Source organism: Colius striatus, chromosome 3 (genome assembly GCF_028858725.1).
Source record: "Colius striatus isolate bColStr4 chromosome 3, bColStr4.1.hap1, whole genome shotgun sequence".
NCBI classification, from domain to species: domain Eukaryota; kingdom Metazoa; phylum Chordata; class Aves; order Coliiformes; family Coliidae; genus Colius; species Colius striatus.
In genome coordinates, this window is record NC_084761.1 from 6,175,491 (window position 1) to 6,196,208 (window position 20,718).

A 20,718-nucleotide genomic window follows, 5' to 3' on the forward strand; every position below is an offset into this window, starting at 1 on the left:
TAGGGTTTTGATTTTGGTGGGTTTTTTTGCAGCAGTAATAGTAGCATGGTCTCCTGGTTAATCTGACACTGGTAAAACTCTTCCACTGTACAGTCAAAGATGAAGGCTGAAAATCCCAATAGCAGAAGCACACTAAATAAAAGTATAAAGGACCCAGAAGAAACAGTGGCATCGGATCATAACAGTTAATAATTAAATGTACACTGCCCTAAACAGCCATATTAACATCATTCAGCACCAGTTTGACAGCAATTTGTAAATTCATCCATCATAATAACTCATATTTTGTGACAAACTTTCAGTGTGAAAATTTTCCCCTGGGAAGAATTTTGCTTTTCAGTTGAACTAATTTCTTGTATATTACATTTTTTATCCAGCACTGAAAGAGCTTGCTTGGGAATAAAAAGCTTGTTTCCCACCTTGAGAGGAAGTAGCAAACTAGCAAACCGAATTTGTTTATGCATATATGTAAGAAAACAGTATGGTGTTCACTCACTGCTGAAAATCAAGTGCATTGTGACCCAAGGGATAAAATGCCCAGGAAGTCATTGTAAGCAGAAAACATAGGTAAAGTATGACAACATACTTGCATTAGTACTTCTGTACCCTCCTTCACAGGTTGCCTCTCAATTTACACACATGAAATAATGCCCCCCCCAATGAACACATCATCTTAAGGGACCAAGCAGAATACACTCCATTTCAATAAAACTGAAAGGGCAATATTTTGTTTCCTCATAAGGGCTGGACCACAAATATGCATGCTGTGCTACATTGGGCTTTTGTATCCAGTTGGGTTGTTAATTACTTAGCCATTGGACTTGAGTTGAACCCTTCTTTTATGTAGTTTGATAGGATCATTACCCCAGATTTCAAACATCACTCATCATATTTGGGGATTAATATGTAAAAGCCCAAGTCTAGAGGCTAGCCAAGGGCCATCGGAAGATGTAAAGCTGCAATGATGCTCAAGAGCTCCAAAAAGAAAGAGGAAACACAAAAAGAAGGAGAAACACAAGTCTAAACCAGAAAATTGAACTAAGTATGTATTTTAAAACTGTGCATTTACCAGTCATTTAGTAGTGAAACACATTTTGCAAGTTAAAAAAAAGTTTCTAATATGTAAAAGTCTTAAATCTATATTGTCTGAGCTATATACAAAGGTATCAGCGAGTGACACAGTCTGAGCTACCCCAGTTTCTCAGACTCTGGGAATGAAAAAAGAACTTCAAAGAGATTCTTGTTTTCTCAAGTACATTCTTCTATGTGAACTTCATCAGCTGTCTGTGTTCTTCAGAAAACAATGTCTACAATCTATGCTCTCTTTTGACTTGTCATTTTACCTCCACAAAGGACGAAAGTCCTGCTCTGCTTTTACTGGCCAAGATCCTAGACTACTTGTCTCTAAGAAAAATAATTGTGTACTTTTTCATTCCTGGTTAGGAAGAATGAGGAAAAGAAAGTATTGGTATTATATGTTACACTTACAGAGTTTTAAGTTTGACCACGATGTCTTCAGCTTCTGAAGTGTTAAAAATGTATTTCTGAAGTCAGAAGATTGTGCACTCCTGTTCTTGACTAAATTAGGTGCTTGGTCATTTGAGCTCATTATTTTAAGGGGGTAATTCAGCATACACCTTGGATTAGTATTTAATCCGCTTTCATACCTCATTAATACCATAACCTTTACAAAGACATGATAATAGGAGGCCTTCTGATACTATTATGACAATGAAGTCTTAATTAACTTCTGCAAACTGAAGTTTATGAGAAAGATGCCCCAGCTGATACTTGTATGAAAAGTACGACTTTTGAGGTAGAAGTTAAGCTAGTCTCACACAGTTTTTTATCATGCAAAGAACCAAGCTTGTACTAGGTGTTTCAAAACACTGTTAAACACTTACACAATTCTTTTTTGCTTGTCACCTTCCCCAACAAAACTGAACAGAGAAGCATTGAAACACCACAGGAGAACCCTGCTCCTGTTGTAGTTACAGCAAGTCTTTGAAGCATCAAGGGTCCAAACTGCTCTCAAGGCTTCCAGCTTAGTTTTTATAGACTCAGAAAGTCAAATAATACAGATAAAGCTGCAGATTGGTGCCCAACCTGTGCAGTATTTACTCTTGTCAAAATTCTGACTCAATCCAAAAAGACAGAACGCATTTGAATAAGGTGAGGTTTCCTACCCTGTAAATACTAGATCACAACTTCATTTATTCTAATTTCCATTAAAAAATGGGAGAAGATTTTGCCAAAAGGATCAGATCTCAATTTTCAGAAGGCCTCAAGTTTTAGAAGACCATTTGCTACAGTATAATATTGCTGAAACAGAAAAAACTCTCTGGACAGTCTCTAACAGAAGACATGGACATTGTTTGCTCATAAGGTGTTTAATAAAGATTTCCTATACTGTGTGAAACTGAAGCAGCTGTGATGCCAAAGACAGTGATCAGGGAAGTCACCACCCAGCAGTACCCACCATGTGCTGTCTCTCTGGGATAACAGGCAGGAAGCATTCTCCCAGATATTTGTGTTCTCAGAATGAGCAGTCTCAGGTTCACCCACCTGTGCCCCAGAAGACCCTGCAGCACTATTTTACAATTTATTTCTCCCTTAGAGCAAGCTGAGCTTACTCCTGATCATCCATTGAGAGTAGCAAACCAAGAGACTTAGTCCTTTGTTTCTCTTTTTCAGGGTAAGCTTTGCCACGGGCAACAGCCTATAAACCAGTCCCTGAATCAACTGCCTTTTCCAGGCGAAAGGCCAGTTGAGGGAAAACCCTGGCCAGAAGGCAAGGGAAATTGGGATTTTTTTTATATTCTTGGGGCTAGAAATGAGTCAAAAATATATCATAGAATCTGGAAGTAATCCTCAAAAGCACTGTACAGCCAGGAGGAAGTGCTGCTGTAGACAGCTTAAAACTAAACTACACACTGAAGCAGTAGCACCCTGATTGCTGACACTAGACAGGGCTACTTATTCTTAAAATAAAACCCAATAGTCTTCTAGAGAGATGTGAGGATCACAGCATTAAAAAGATGTCATATGTAAGTACTTTTACAACTGTGTAAAAATTCAGGGTATCTAGATGAGACTTGGATTGTAAAAGCTGGCAATTGTGTGTATATACATACTCTGATATCCTTGTAGCAGTGCAATAAATTAAAACTTCCAAAGGAATTGATACCTTAAAAACAAATGCATACAATGCACTTGTGATAATTATTATACATATGGCAAAAAACACTCTCACCAAACCTAAGACAAGAAAAAATTCCCTCTTCTTCCCTCCAAACTCTTTCTGGAGATGTTTTCCCCTTTTTTCTCTGATTCATGTTGATTTGCTTTCCATCTGTCCATTGAAATATGAATATGAATTTGTCTGTGCTAGAATCAAGTTGTGTAACAGCGCAATTAGTAACAACAGCTGCTTTTCATACAGAAATGATCCTTTGGTTTGTCCTTTGAGAAGGTTTAAACCTTCTTCACCAATTTATTTTCATAACATTACAGAATCTCACTTTACAGCAGTGGCTAGACTGGGGGGGGGGCAGTAGGCATATGTTGAATTCCCAGGTTTAACACTTTCATTCTGGCAGGTGCAAGTATGATTGCAGGAGAAACCGCTCCAAGCTCCAGCTCTGCAAAGCACCATAGAATCGTTTTGTTTGGGAAAGACCACTAAGATCAAGTCCAACCACTCACCTCACACTGCTAAGCCCACCACCTCAGCCCTCAGCACCTCAGCTACAAGACTTTTAAATATCTCCGTGGATGGAGACTTCACCACCTCTCTGTACAGCCTGGGACAGTGTCTAACAACCTTCTCAGGGAATGTTCCACTTAATCCTCAATCTAAACCTCCAATTGCACAACCTGAGGCTGTTTCCTCTTGTCCTGTCCTTCAGGGGCACCCCAGGGCATGGCAGGGTCTAGGAGGAGAGATGGCCAGGGGGGCTGCAGCAATTTTTCCTTTAGAAACCAAGTGGGTCATGCAAACACCCCCAGCAAATGTCCTATGGCTTTAAAGGCAAGTTGAAAGACAGGAACTGCAGAATGTCTCAGCTGCCCTTTGGTTGTTCTGATATTTGCTCCTTTCTTTTTGTTTTATAAGGATAATTTTATACAGATTCAGACTTCCAAAAGTAGAAATTCAGGACTTATCTGTCTCAGGAACAGAGCCAGCCCTGCAATAGCAGGCTGTTTTATAATTGCTGTGAAATCCACATAGCATCCAGCTCCCAAACAGATCATTGGCTGGGAAAATATAGTGAGTAAGGTAAAGGTATTAATGAAAATCTACCACTCCTAAACTACCTCCAAAGAGAACTTAGTTATTAGACCTGTAAAACAAGTAAAATAAAGCAGGCAGGACTATAGCTTCAGGGAGCAGAAAGCCCACAGCACTTCTCACTGCCATGAGTTCAGACATGTTTCCTGCCCTCATCCTGCACCTCAGATCAGAGAGGCAAACTTGATAAATTCCTCAGATGCCAACTCTATTGACTATCATTTTTTTACTTGGTGCCTTCTTCTTCATGGGGCAAAGTTTCAAACCCATGACAACTGCAGGTAAAGAGGAGAAACAGCAGAGACTTACGGAAATACAGGCTTCATCAAAGAAACTTCTTCCCTTACTCTCCCAAAGAAGGAATCTTTGGGAGATGAAATGCCTCACAACCAACACGTCATCTGATGATATTTCTCTTTCCTCCAACTAGTGGGAATCAAACATTTTAATAATCTAGAGAGTCAGCCTGCCTGGGCTTGGCATTCACCCAGCATTATACCTAAAAAAGCAGGAGTGAATCCAAATTTTGTCTTTTCTTCCTTATCTGGTTGAGGGTCTGGACTGATAAACTTCCTTACTATGATTCTGCTGCAAAATTTGACATTCTTATCAACAGAGACAAATTATTTGTCATCCAGAAACAGATTTCCTGTAAAATCTATTAAATTAAATCAAGAAATGCCGTGGAATATGCAATGTGTGTTCTGAGTACATATAAATATAGAAACAGGTCTGAATTAGATCTCAAAGAAGATAGGGGTGCATTTTTTTCCTAAATTCAAATCCTTCATAGTGATGCAAAGAGCCTCTTCTTCCTCTTCGTGCTCCCTCCTCCACTTCCCTCAGCCCTCGCTCTCCTCAATATAACTCTGCAACGATATCCTGCTTCGGAGCTGCATCTCCCTAGGCCTTGAGCCAGCATGGATGAATCAAATTTTGGGAACAATATGCTTAGTGACTGTGAAAAGCGAATGGCATGCCACTTACTTGTACCTCCTGCCAACTGCTTCTTGAAGCATTAGTTGCCACTAGGTCTGGATAAGTCGTTTTACCCCAGTTCTGCTGAACAAGTGAGAAGATTCTTGGGGACCCTTTCTGAAAGGGGGGCAAAGGGAGAGAGCGAAATTGGAAAAGGCCCAGCTCCCTGGGAAAGTGCTACAGACTCCTGTAACTGAACACCAGCAGATTTAACTGGGTTAATGTCATTATTAGCAGCAACATTCCATAAAAGGCACTAATATGGTCACATTTTGCTGCAGTAACTAAGAAGCAGCCCAGACTCTTCCCCAAGGAGCTTGCCTGGCTTCCTAAAAGTGGAGAGTGTCCGCAGCAACCCCATCTCCAAAAGCTTTCACTCCTCAAGGCCTGGCTCTGCTCAACTCTAAACCACAGACCACACTTGTTCTCATCTTATTTTTTAAATCTAGCAACTGTTTGGTACCTCCTGCTTCCTAGACTGGCCTAACCTGATACACATTTTGTAGAATTTCTTGAATCACTTTGTCAGTAAACCAGGACCACACTGGGATCTCTTGGGTGCAGTGTTTTCCTCCACAACCTCTCTTTTGTTGGTGGCAAAGTTCAGTTTAACTTTCAGAGGAATGTGACAACAGCTTGATCAGTTCAGTTCCTGCTAGAGCATGGAAAATGCCCACATACTATAGAAAAGTGTAGTTACAGCATATGAATTATAAGGAATTCAAATATTGAGTTGTTACTGTTTAAAATCTGCTCATCAGCAATAAAGTAAGGTTTGTGTATCCCATGTACCACTCCAATTGCTGCAATACTACTGTGTCTCCTGATCAGAAAGCATTATATGAGTGACGGCTAAGCAGGATCCTGCCACCAATTAAACTTTCTCTATCTTTTCTTATTCATTTTTTCACGTTGACAATAATAACCTTTTGTTATCCAGGACATCTGAAACTATTTGTTAACATTAAATCTAGTACTGGTAGCTTGTCCCTCATTTGGAGATGTGTGCCAGAATAGACTGGAAAGCTGTTGCTCCCCACATCCCTGTGACCTCGGTGCTTCACAAAGGCTTGCAGCTGTCTTTATGCCTTCAGCCATTTGGTTTCATAGTTATCATTTGGATGAAGGAGGGTGAAGGAGGAGAATAAGCAAATCTAGCAGCATGCAAAATTTAAACTTATTCAGGTTTTGAAGTTACCAAAAAATGAAGCAATCAATTTAAAATATACTCCAATTAGCTGTTTCCCTCCACAACATGCAAGCAATGTATCATAGAATCATAGGATGGTAAGGGTTGGAAGGGATCTTTAGAGATCGTCTAGTCCAACCCCCCTGCAGAAGTAGGATTCCTGAAACTTGAGCTACAGTCTCAGATCATCACCCCACGTGCAGAACACTCCTGTGAGTATTCAGTGGTTCCAGTAAAACCTCAGAGGGATCACAAAATGAGAAAGGTAAACTAAATAGTCTGGAGAATCTCAGGTGGATGTAAATAGCATTTGGTTTTCTGCACAGCAAGTATGCTTCTGGTGAAAAAGCATTTTGCTTTACCTATAATTAGTTAAATAATGATATCTCTTCAATCATACAATAAAGCAGATGATATTCATTTTTCCAGAGTCACTTGGCTGAATTTAAATGAACCAATCCTCTGTAAACTGACTGTTGATCTGATTGCTGGAAAAAATTAAACAGATTTGCTGGATTATTCATCAACTCTTGTGTTCACCTAATCTCTGATTTTGCTCAAAAGAAAATGAGAAAAATTTATCTGTCATTGCTAAAAGCTGCAATCAAAATATTACACTTGAATGAATATCAGGACCAGAGAGACAGCATACCCTTGCCCTCCAAAGAAGATGTTGCCTTGTAGCCATGATGTAAGCTAACAACAGCACAACAGCAAGGACAAGAAAATGAACCATGTGGTTGTCCATGGAAAGACAGCAACATTGGGTAGCACAATTCAAAACTGTTCCCATCATATCCCCAAATTTTTAAAGCAGGGTGACTGAGGATCAGATTCAGCATTTCTTGATTGAATTTTATAGATTTGTTTCTGAATGATAAATAATTTGTCTTTGTCTTGGGGTTTTTGTTGATAAGTATCTCAAATTTCACAGTAGAATCATAATAAGGAAGTTAGAAGCATCAACCAAAGTGTTTGCACCTGGCTCTTTGGACTTACTTACACGTTGATCCCACACTCAAGCTCACTGATGATGAATAGAGGAAACGATGCCTGGGAATCATATGAAAGCACAGCCTGCCCAGAGCAGATTGGACAGCTTTCTAGACCTACACTTTCACTACAAAAAACGAGTCTCTAAATCTTACCTATTATCTGGTTGTATCTAGAAACTGAATGTAGCTAAATGTAGAAACCAAATGGCAAACACCTGACTACCTATGGATAGACACCTCTTTTTGCTTTTCAGGGTAATGACAACAGAGCAACAGCTTTGTCATCCTCCTCCATCCCTGTATGGATCAGAGCATTTGGAAATGTTGTGAAATGTATTTCCCAAGGTTATGACATTTATACACAACATGAGTGCTCTTCTAGACAAAGCAGAAGCATTTTTATTCACAAAGCAGCAGCATTTTCCACAATGACTGGCAGGGTTATTTTGTTGTGTTGTTTGTTTGCTTACATGTTTTCCTTTATGAGAGCAAGCATTTGTTCAACTGACTTTGCATTAATGAGCTGCTAATTCTCTTCATCCTGCTGTGCTAGTACCAATATTTCACACAATAGTATTTTTCTGCCTTGGGGGAATTTGGGTCTTACACAAATGGGAAAAGATGACCTGTACCAATACTTTCAGATATATATATGTGTATGCTTTGTAATGCATTTAAAAGGATCCCCGTGTTTTATTTTAAATCCTTTATTCATAGGGAAAAAAGGTTTTCCCATGTGTATCAGAAATTAACATTGATCAAATCATTCCAAAACTAAAGCAGAGCTGATTTCCTCCTGTGTCTAGAAAGCAAATAAAAGCATCTTAGAATTGCAGTGACAGGAGAAGGGTAAATTGTGTGCTTCAAAACATACATATCTTCAAACCTATTTAATACTCAAAGGATGTGATAAAGAGAGGAGCTTTCACTTCATGGCTTTACATAGAATCTCTTCATAAATGGAGATGAAAATCATTACCTAGATGCAGGAAGTTGTACATAAAGCATTAACAACCTCCATTTACAAGCAAATTAGCTATTATGATACAGTCATAGAAGACCATACTGGGCTTAAATCTGAATTAGAATGTTGTTGCAATAGACAGAGTCTAAAAAAAGTCTGTTCCATTCTTAAGCTTGTTTTTCTCATGCATCACCTTGCAAAACGTATCTGCTTTCCAATGAGTTCTCTGCTCCTGAGCTAGCAAGCAGTGTCCTTTCATGCAACCCTACCTCTCCAGCATGGATTTCAAGCAGGAACAGGGAGGCACAGTACACCACATCCCAGGTCCATAAGCTGTTTACAGTTCCTTCAGCTGTTTTCACTGTGAGGATGCTCCAAAATCCTTTGTTCAAGTCAGCTCTTTAATTTAGCATCATATACATTTGTCTTGTATTTTAAAATACAAAGCTGCACTATCTGTGACCTGAAACTGCAAAGATTACATTTCAAAATGAACCCCCAATTTCAGCATTGATTTGTCATGTAAGGAAGAAACCTCCAATCTAGTGATGAGGATAAGAAATTACAATGAGTTTACGTAATTGACCTTGGCATGGAGAGACTGGGCAGCTCCCAGAGATTACTTAACACTGCTAAATGCTCCTGTATACTTGCTTTTCTTGAAGATTATATGTGACAAGAATAGTCTTGAGGAGTTATTACGTAAGGAGGACTATTTAAAGTTTATTCATTTTAGTGTAATTCTAACATTCTAAATTTAAAACTTGCTGCTTGTTCTTGTAGTGTTGGAGAAGCTCAAAGAATCTGCGGTATGGAAAATATATTGTCACTTCACAGCTCAGTGTTTTGCATTGGGAAGTGACTTTATTAACCACAGTGCACTATATTACAAATTCTCCTGTTAATTTTTAATGTGTGTATCATGCACTGAACACTGCAGAAACTCCTGGTGAAGTCTCATCTCACTGCCCTAACTCTCACAAGTCCTATTCTTGTAGTCATACACAGTTACTGAGGAAAAAAGTATGACTGGTTGAAGAAAGACAATTTAGTTTGAATACTGAATATCTAATTGAAGTCTACACTAGTGTATTACCAAAACAATGGGGTACGGGGTCTTTTCCAAACAGGTTCCAGCTTTCCTGTCCTTTCCAACTGAACCACAGCATTTTAACTGCCAGCACTTCTGATGACAGAATACAATTCCACTTTCACAGAAACTGTTCAAATATTAATATCAGACCTCTTTGAACAGATTCTCCTGGTAAGGCACAGAATTTGGCTAATGGGATGCCATTAGCTTTCACGTTTACCTGGCATTGTCAGCACATGTGTTAAGAAGAACCGTATGAGGATCACAGACTGGATGCAGTCACCCTGGCAGTGCCTCCTAGCTACTCTGTTGTGACACAAGTGACTGTGTGATGGCTTTCCTGGAGCCACTCTGGACCACAGAGCCAGCCCAGTGCTGCATCTTCTCACTCCCCAAAGGCAACTGGAGCAGCACAAAAAGAATCACATATTTTCTGCAATGCTTCCTGTGTCTATAGACAGTTCCAGGGGCAGAGGTTTAGAAATAGGAAAGGCGAGACCCAAAAAAAGAGTGGATGTGTTATGCTAAGGGCAAGTACTCTTTAAGAACCGTGCAAGTTTCTGAACATTGGTCACACTATTTATAAAATAAATGTATGAAAGGTTAAAATCCATTTACTTGGCAGTATTTGGCTTTTAAGAGAGTTTCTATGGAATGGTGGGCAGAAAGATGTCCATTTCATGGAAATCAACAATTATGACAACTATCCTGATTTAATCTGGGACAGGGTTAATTTTCTTCCTCATAGCTGCTGCAGGGATATATTTTGGGGTTATGTTGAAGAGATTGTTGATACCACAGGGATGATCTGGTTATCGTTGAGCAGTGCTCCTACAGCCTCAAGACCATTTCGGCTTCCTATCTTGCCCTGCCAGTGAGTGGGCTGGTGGTGGAGGAGGGTGGTGTGTGGACAAGAAGTTAGAAGGGAGCATGGCCAGGAGACCTGACTTGAACTAGCCAAAGGGCTACTGTACACCATAGGATGTCATGCCCAGTATAGAAACTGGGGAGATTGTCCAGGAGGAGTGGATCGCTGCTCAGGCATCAGTCAGCAATAGGGTGAGTAATTACATTGGGCATCATTCGTCTTTTTGTGGGTTTTGCTTCTCTTAATTACTATTATTATACTTTATTCTTCTTACTGCTATGATATTTTAGTTTACTTTAGTTATTATACTTGTTCTTAACTCACAAGTTTTGATTTTCTTTCCCAATTCCCCTCCCCATCCCACGAGAGGTGTGAGAAGGGGGAGTGAGTGAGTGGCTGCATTGTGGTTTGCTGCTGGCTGAGCTTGAACCCTGACAATATCATACGGCAATCAACTCATAATTTAAATATCCATAGACATCTCAGAACATTAAAAATGTTCCACAGTCTCCTACAGGACATTAGCACTAACTATCCTTGTGTCTATTCCACCGTGTGTTTCTGTAGAAAGAGCTTCATCTGCAATACTTGGTCAGAACAGATTTCATAAATACTGCTTAGTACCTTCCATATGAGATATTGTAAAGAGCTGTTAAAAGTATTCAAGATTCCTTTTACTTCCTTTCACAAATCAGACAAATAAATATATTAGTGTGAGACATGTATTACATAATATTTTGAACAGATGTAATGAAGAGTAACATATCTAAAGGAGATAATTAAAAGAAAAGGAAAAGCAGCAAAGAATCCTTATTTAAACCTTGGCAGTTCCCATATGACAAACCATTTTGAGAAAACACCCATATCAACCTGGATTAATGTAGATTAATGCAGATTAATTTTTACACTTACTCTAGTACAGGTACAAAAATAAAACCCCCACAGGCAGAAGTGACAGATTTCAGTTTTTAGGTGATAAAAGCTGTCTAACTAATCTAATCCTTCCATAATTTCCAGGGACACTTCTTCAACACTGCACATCTCTTCTAAAATGTTGCCATATTCCTGTTGATGCAAGTGATTCAGGCACAGCCTGCAGATCATTTTGGCTCTTTTACCTCATAGTTAAAGTACACAATGGCACAATTTTATTAACTCAGCTTTCATACCCTCTAAGACTAATTACTGTCATCTCCTACATCAGTTCCAGAGCAGTAGTTCTCCATAACACAAAACATCATTTCCATGCACACAGTTAGTAGTGCAGCAAGTCCTTTCATATGCTCCCTTCGAACATCTGAAAACTGTTTCTTAAAAATGGGATGATAGGATTAACAAAAACCCAAATTCTCCTTCCAGAAACATATAATGACATATAATGGAAAATTGTTATTATGTAGGGAAAAAACCCCAAACCATTAAGCCTTACTTGTGCAAGGTGTGAGATGGCCGGTCATTTTTCTCCAGTTGTCCATAGCAGCTAGTTTTTGCTTCAGGAATGAAGGAGTATTTTTCCAGCATGGCTGATGCAGCAGTGGCAATAATCCCAAGGCCGTCCCGTACCCGAGCTTCTAAACTATAGTCCCATTCATCGTAAGATGCTGAAATGAGTCCTGAGGGAAACTCCTTGGGAGTGATTTCTGTGTTACCACTAACCAGGCTGGGAACTATCCAAAAGAAATCATAGCCAGTAAGGCCCAGGGAACGAGCCTCATCCAGTATGTAGACAGCTTCATCCTTGGAACAATATAGCAGGATCACAGATGAATGAATTTTCTTCAGCTGAATTTGGGTCTTGGCATCTCCAAAGGCAGTATCAAGTATGATGATGTTCTGCATGTCCCAGCCCACAAAACTATTTTCCACTGTGGTCTTAATGACATTGATGAAGTCTCGATATCCAGGGAAGGTGGTGGTCACCAGAGAGAAGACGTGCCAGTCATAATCCTGCATGATCTTCAGCATGACAATGGCCTCTTGCTGGATGGAAGCCCCAAACTGGAAGAACGTGGACATCACATCCTAGAATACCAAAAACAGTGAACGATTACTAATTTTGCACAAGTCTGAAGGGAACAGAATCTCTAATTCTTCTGTTTTCTTTTTTCCCCACCATGACTGCCAATCTTTTGTTGCATTCTAATAACTTTCTGTAAGCAACACTGACCATAAGGACCACAGCTAATTTAAATGTTTGGCAAAAGCTGGCAAACAGATATTTACATAGGGAATTTCTGAGTGCTTGACCCCTTGAAGATCACAATTCAAATAATACTTACAGAGGAAGCTCCCTAGAGACAGCCACTCACTGTTACCTCATTTCCAGCCAGTAACTTTACATTCATCAAACTTACTAGAAATGCAATCAAATAATTCATAGCAATTTTTAGTGACAATGGAAATAAATTGCAATGCATGTGCTATATATATTTAAAGAAGCTCTGTAGTTCCAGACCTAATGTCTGAGGGATAGTTCATTTCCACAGGTTCATCAGATTAACTGGAAGCTGTCAAACTGCAGAAGGAGGTTTATTGTCCCCAGGTACTAAGTTCACTGTTCATGGACTCACAACTGATCACACTCCATTCAGAGCACACGGGCAATTGATGCTTGATGTAGAATTAACAGGATGGGACTCAAGGGACAGCCAGCAAACTGGCAGTGTCCTCATTAAGGAACTTAAAAGGAAGTAAATTCAAACAATGGCCTCGTGGTCTGCATTGTCAGCAGTGCTGTCAATTTGCTAAGGATGGTCGTTTCTAATATTTGTCTTCAGCTTTTACAGTATAAGTTAACACTTTATACAGAATAAGGGCATGTTCTCTTATTCTAGATGATCTCTAAAGGTCCCTTCCAACCCCTACCAGTCTATGATTCTATAATTATTTTAACAACATCTCTTAGACACAGGAAATCAAATAATATATTTTGTTGCCACTAGATTTATTATTTCATTGGTCTATTTTTACCAAGCTACTGTAAAGTTTAGATTTATTTTTGAATCTCACATTCTAGATTTATATACATGACAATTAGAGTCTCAAAATTATACACAAAAAGCTATATTTTACTTCATTTTACTTCAGTATATATTCTTGATCAAGAGTGACAACTTAAGTGCATAATTTTCAGGTACAGAAAGCATGAACTCCTGCTGAAAGAAAAACTTGTGATTTAAAAATAAGACATTAACGACTCGAGATTTCCTTTACAGGAAAGACATAAGCAGTGCTTTTAATTTAAAGTGGTTTATGAACCGGATTGTGAACTGCTATCACATTTTACACTTGCAGGGAACAGAAACACATTAATTGACTTGGGTTTCATGGCAAGGTGATGTTAAACATGCAATTATTAGTGAGAACGATAACTCAGCTTTACAAGTTCTGTATTTTATCTGTGGAAATCTATTCAGAGCAAACTGAGAGTCTATATTTTTTTAATAGAAGATGAGAAGTGTTATTACTTTCCACGTGTTAAGAACCTGATACCAGGACTTTATGTAGCTTGACATCAATAAAAGTGTTAACAGCTGGTGTCAAACCATGAAGACTCATATAGAAGGTACAAAATATACACTACTGGTAGTAATGGAATCATCTATCGTGGCTTCTTTGGTACCTCAAAGATGGCAATTTGAACACTAGTGCCAGATTTGAAATGGGTTTGGGCTAATTACAGATGTTGTAAAATATATTTGAGAGAAAAACTGAGTTAGGAAGATTTGATTGCTGAATGCTTCTAGAAGCTGTTTCCTGGTGACCTGCACTGAATACTTAAAAACAATCTAATAGGCTTTTAATCTGGAGACATTTGTAGCTAAAGAAACCCAGCACACAGAAAATCTGCTCAGAGGCAGCATTTAATGGTTTAATTACTGATTTAATACTACAAAGTAGATTAGATACCTAGAGAAAATGTCATGAATCTAAGTTTGCTGTAACTTCCTAACTGAACATTAAAAAATATTGCAATGGAATGTCAGTCCCTTCACTTTTCTTCTCCAACTCATGTCTTATCCTGATTTGTACTCATGATTATGCTAAATAACAGTGAAATAAATGAAATGATTTACAGAAAATTAAGTCATTCCAATCATATTCATTCACTCTAGCTCATTTCTACATATGGTTTATGGCTACTAATGTAGAAGAACAATTCTTTCAAACAATACATACATCTTGGTCCCTTGTGCAACACAAAGAACTTCTCTAATAAGGCAACTGAAGATGAAGTCTTTGAGGGCAAAAATCAATGCACATGAACATTTCCAGGTGTGACCTTTCTAACCAGTAAATACAGATTTTTAACACAGAGCAGTCGTCATCATCTTCCCTGGCAATGAACACAGCCTGTGGCACCATTACAGTAGTCTGACAACAGAAGAAAAGTACTAAAAATAAATCCTGTCCTCTTGTAAAACACTTTGGTAGAAAAATACTTTACAGAAGGAGTTTTGAGTAAATATTTTTGTAAAGTTCACACTCGTAGTACATGAGCCCTTTTCACACAATTGTGACTGTGTAGTTAGTCAAATTTGGGCCATCAATTTGTGATCAGAATGGGAAGAAAAAGTGGTAATTACATGGTGAAAAAAAGTTTGGGTTTAGGAAAGTTGGAGACACAAATATTACAAGTGAGATTACTATCTGAAGAAACTCCATGTAGCTCCACTGACTTCATGTGACGCTATTACAGCTGAAGATCTGACTGTATGAGTTAAAATGAATTCAAAACAGATGGAGAATTACAAGCAAATTGCAGCCTTAAGAACTTCAGCAGATATTTAAATGCTTATAAGGAAAATACTCAAGGACACACTATCCATTAAGTTTGGGGAGTGAGGAGAGAAGATTTGTTGAAGAAATTGTAAATAAATAAACTGTTTGGGTATCAATTATTGTATCCTTAAACATCTACACAATTGTTCATTTGGGGGTTTTTAAAGCTTCATATTTTTCCTGAAAAGCTCAATTATTCCTCTGCTTTATATAGACTTAGTGTTTTACTACACAGATAGAATTTAAGTTCTACTTTTCTATATTCAGAAGAAAACTAAAGGGATGTTTGTAAAAACCTAAAATTATTCCCTTATTTTCATTTACTGTCATCTTGTCACCTACCAAAACATCCTTCTAAGCCACCAATGAAGTAGGAATACAGGTGGAATATCAGAGATGCTTTAAATGCACGTCAGAAACATGTTCTTTCTCTTTTGTCAGTGGCCCTGTCTACTGAGATATTGGTGAAGGATTCAAGGAAACTGTAACATTTATCCAACATAACGAACTTTACATGAAGGAATTTCATAGATAAATATCAAAGCATGAAAACCCCAAGAAGTTTCACTGACATGAGCAAAAATTTAGTTAGAAGCAGTTGCAGAAATAATTAAGTAGTGCTTGATATGATTTTTCTGTTCTAGCTTCTTAGCTGGATTCTTCCACAGCCATGTAAATAAAAACAGAAATGAAAAGTCAAGGTGAATAAAAAATGATAACTTTTTGTTTCTTTCTGTCTTGCACATGAACACATAGTTTATAGCAAAACATCACTCCATGTTTTGCAACAGAAGGAAGTAACCCTTCAATTGTTTCTTGCTTAACACTAGGGACCATCCCTTTTTCTACAGTAGCTTGCAACAGGACAAGAGGTAATGGGATGAAGCTGGAACACAAAAAGTTACACTTAAATATAAGAAAAAACTATTTGACTGTTGAGGTGAGGGAGCCCTGGCACAGGCTGCCCAGAGGGGTTGTGGAGTCTCCTTCCTTGGAGGTCTTCAAGACCCATCTGGACATGTTCCTATGCGACCTGATCTAGGTGACCCTGCTTCTGCAGGTTCTAAATGATCTCTAAAGGTCCCTTCCAACCCCTACCATTCTATGATTCTATGGTTCTATCATTGAATTATGTCATTACAGAAGAAAGTCACTTCCATGTGCCCATGTTTGTGAACAAAACAGAGTAGTTCTAGCACTGCCATTTTACAGATTAATATGTTAGAGTTAGATGCTTTTTAATTAGTGCACCAAGTCTATAAGTCTGTCACTGTTGTCAGAATTGCACATTTCGCTTCTCTAATCCCAACAAATTGCAGATATGTTTGTCTGAAAAGCTCATTCTCGGCTATTTTCATGACAACTTACTTTCCTAGCTCCAGCTTTTCCATGAGATCAGCAGGGCACACTCACAGCTGCTAGAACAGCTGAGGTAAGCCCTGATTGGAGTTTATGCCTACTAGGAAAAAAAGCTGCAATGTTTGGTTAGAATAAGGAAAAATTAGTTATCTAAAAGAGTATGCCTTTTATCAAATGAAAATCAAATTCTAAACCTGAACAAAATAGGGGTCAACATCAGACCAAATCAATTTTCCACTTGGCAGACTTGTCGAGGACAGTTGTTCCACTGGTATGAAAATATTATGATAGGAAGCAAAAACCAATACGAAACACAGTTAAAAAGCAATCCAGAGGATGATTTTATTCAGCTAGAAACTAGATTATTATGACAGGGCTACAAGTAGGACTTTATATTTATCTTAATTACTTCAATCATATTCACTCTTTATCTTCCAGAGTGATCCAGTAAAAAAAATATTTTTCTCCTATTTTACACCACTGTAACTTGGATATTCCACTTTTATAACAGATTTAAGGCATGTTGTGCTAGGTCTATATATACAGTGCAAGCTGTTTCCTCTTTAATGAATTATAGTAGTTATTTGGCATTTTTATGAAGACTGGAAAAAACGAAAGCCAGAGATTAGTCATGAATTGAAGCTGAATAATTTAGCATCACATAAAAGATACACAGAAGGAAATTATTTGTACCAATCTCAAATGAAGGTAAATAATGTATTTTGCAGTGTGTTAACTTGGCACCATTTATCTTGTATTATTAGAAATAGTGTATTGATTCCCTGGTAAACACAGAGAGAATTGTGTCTATCTGTCATGAACAGTTTCAGATTTACATCAGTTTTAGGCTGAAATCAGATTTCAGCCTAAACAGACCCATGCAAAACTTTCAACAAATACAGACATAGAATCACAGAATGGTAGGGGTTGGAAGGGACCTTTAGAGATCATTCAGTCCAACCCCCTTGCTAAAGCAGGTCCATCAAATCAAGTCACACATGAACACGTCCAGGTGGGTTTTGAAGATCTCCAGGGAGGAAGCCTCCACATCCTCCCTGGGCAGCCTATGCCAGGGCTCCCTCATCTGAACAGTGAAGTAGTTTTTCCTTAAGTGGAAATTTCTGTATTCCAGCTTTTGTCCATTAGCCCTTCTCCTGTCACTGGACAACACAGGTAAAAAGTGTTGTCCCATCCCCTTGACTTACACCTTTCAAATACCTGTAAGTATTAATGGAATTCCCTCTCAGTCTCCAGACTAAACAGCCCCAGTTCTCACAGTCTTTCCTCATAAGGAAGATGCTTCAGTCCCCTGATCATCTTGGTGGCCCTGCACTGGACTCTCTCCAGAAGTTCCCTGTCCCTCTTGGGCTGAGGAGCCCAGAACTGTACACAGGACTCCAGATGAGGCCTCACCAGGGCAGAGTAGAGGGGGAAAAGAACCTCCCTTGACCTGCTGGCCACACTCTTATTGATGCATCCCAGGATGCTATTGACCTTCTTGGCCACAAAGGCACATTGCTGGCTCATGGATAGTTTATTATCAATCAGGACTCCCAGGTCTCTCTCTGCAGAGCTGCTCTTCAGCAGGTCAATCCCCAGCCTGTCCTGGTGTATGGGGTTGTTCCTTCCCAGATGCAGGACTCTGCACTTGTCCCAGTTCCTCTCTGCCCAACTCTCAAGCCAGTCGAGATCCCTCTGAATGGCAACACAGCCTCTGGGGAATCAGCCAGTCCTCCCAGTTTGGTGTCATCAGCAAACTTGCTGAGGGTCCCTCTGTCCCCTCACTCAGGTCGTTGATGAAGATGTTGAATACGACTGGCCCCAGAACTGACTCTTTGTGGAACCCAGTGGCCACAGACACTAAAGTGAAGGAGCTGAAAGGAAAATGTTTCCTCCCAAGATACCCCGCACATTTTTAAACTCAGAAGTTATTAAATTCCTGCCTCTATTCATTAGTATAGAACATGCAATTCCCAATATAAACATCTCATTGAGGTGCCCAGGGAGAAAACGCCTTCATTATTACCATGGGAGCAATATGGGGGAAATTATACAAAATTATATACTTTAAGGCAAAGTAGAGCAACATGCGAGGGTGGAAATAATTTACTAATTATTACAGCAGAAAAGATTTGTTTCACAAGGGCCTGTCACCTCTCTGGCCACCTCACACATGGCCAAAACATGCACAATGCCTGCCTGATGCCAGCCTCTCTTTTGGGAGCTGCATTCCTGCCTTTCAATATGGGATATGGATCTATCTGGGCCCCAGTCATCCCCCAGCAACCACCATCACCCCACACAGGACCCCCCCTAGCTGCCATCATCCTGAGACAACCTCAGCTGAAGCAAGCCGTGTCATGCCCCCGTGGACATAGACTTGCTCCTTGTTCTTGATCTGAGGCTTAACATGTCCCCCTGTCCTTGTCCAGCAAGCCCTGGCCTCCCTTGTGCCAGCCCTCCTGAGACATGTGCTGAGTTGACTCGGGGGAGAAGGCAGAAGGGCTGAGGTTTGTGGATGATGGCTTGTGGGCTCCTGTAGCCCTCACATGATAGATTTTAAATTCTCCAAATCTACCCACAGAGACCTGTGAAGGTGTTTCACCATTTGGCGCTGAGAAGACTAAGGTCTTCTAGCAGAGCTAGAAATGGGATGGAAATCTTCTTACTCTGTAGTTTAACCAGTGCAAATGCAGAGCCACAAAATGTACAAAGGTCAACGAAAAGGACAAATCGAGGCCTTACGTTTAAAATAAAAAGTTTGCTCTGGAAAAGGAGCATTCAAGTTAGAAAAGGGCAGTAGCAAGCAAGAGAGTACATAACGGCTTTCCAACATCAGACATGTCCTCTTTTATTATTTCAAGGAATAAATATCAGAGAAACATGATTTTGAAAGGTTAGCACTGGCTTAATCAAGCATGTTCTTTCCCATTTTCAGAGGGAGCCTGCAGGGATTCATTTTGCAGAAGCTTCTGTATTTTCAGGTCATAGTTTCATCCTAAGAATTTTGCTAGATAACAGATAGGTTTGGTTTACTAGGGGTGTTTTTCTTTAATATATACATTTAATTTTATACTACCTGCTTCTCTTATTTTGACATGCTACAGGAGTTGAAGTTTGTCACATTCTACCAATATAGCAAATAAGCAAACACAAAGGAACAGGAACAAGGTTTCTACAGGTCATCGCAGAGTCCTCTGGTTTTTAATCCTCTGCATTCTTCAAATAACACTGTATTGTGCCTAATGAATTAAAGTAACTCTACATGCCATTACAGTGAAACAACATCATTATGGAAGAAGATTAATTTTGCACCATGAACCATTCTCTGGGCTGGAGCACACTGACTGTGTTCTCAACACATCTAGGTTTTCTTTCATAGAACATTCAAACATTGGAAATTGCGGTGTTTCAGTCTGAGCTCCTGTTCAACTAGGATGGGCAATTGAAAAATACTTGCAAAGGCTGAAATGATATCAAGAAACACATGATCCTACTTGATAAATTCCTGACAAGATTCATGAAAACCAGCAGGGATTTTTGCGTGGTCATTTGATGAAAGATTTATTCACAAGAAGTCTCCTTTGTCAATAAATATCAGCTTCCACAGTTACAGAAATGTCTTCCACCATGAATATTTCAATAATATAGGGCAAAATTATGGTCCTACAAAAAAAGCCATGTGAAACTGGTTGTACCATAACTATTTGGACAAGTAGCAGCTGTTGTAAAGCTTTTGGTGTGCCAGAGAATCCCAACATGTAAATGGTAGAGTACTGATGCCTGCAAGGAAGACAAGAGAGAATAAAAAGTATATTTTTCCTTTATGGAGATTTGGACAAAAGTTTCTCATTTCCTGTAAATGTTTCACCATAAAAATAAACACTGAAAAATGTGTGTGATCTAATAAATCAGTTAGTTACCAAGGACAGATTATGCCACAGATTGTAGCTGAGTATCATTTCTCTTATGCCCTTTGCCAAGACTATAGATAGATGTTTTGCCATGATTTAAATGTAGGACTCTGATTTTCTTAGGGTTTGTAGAAGCATTATCCTTCTGCTTTATTCATGTAATTGATCAGCACTACACTGACATAAGTAAATAGTATCTTGAAGAGCCCCAAAAGAACTCGTTCTCCAGGGGAAAATGATTTAAATTAGCTATGCAGTTCATCTTTCACCTCAAGGAACACCTGA

The 20,718-nt window shown here is 39.1% G+C and overlaps 1 protein-coding gene across 1 annotated transcript in view; it reads right to left on the reverse strand.

Annotated features, from left to right (window-relative positions):
• GRIN2A (glutamate ionotropic receptor NMDA type subunit 2A) overlaps positions 1–20,718 on the reverse strand; it is a 181,645-nt gene that overhangs the window by 65,463 nt on the left and 95,464 nt on the right. Inside the window, exon 3 of the mRNA XM_061992919.1 lies at positions 11,808–12,400. Coding sequence (XP_061848903.1) covers positions 11,808–12,400 — 593 coding nt within the window. The remainder of the gene's footprint in view (positions 1–11,807; positions 12,401–20,718) is intronic.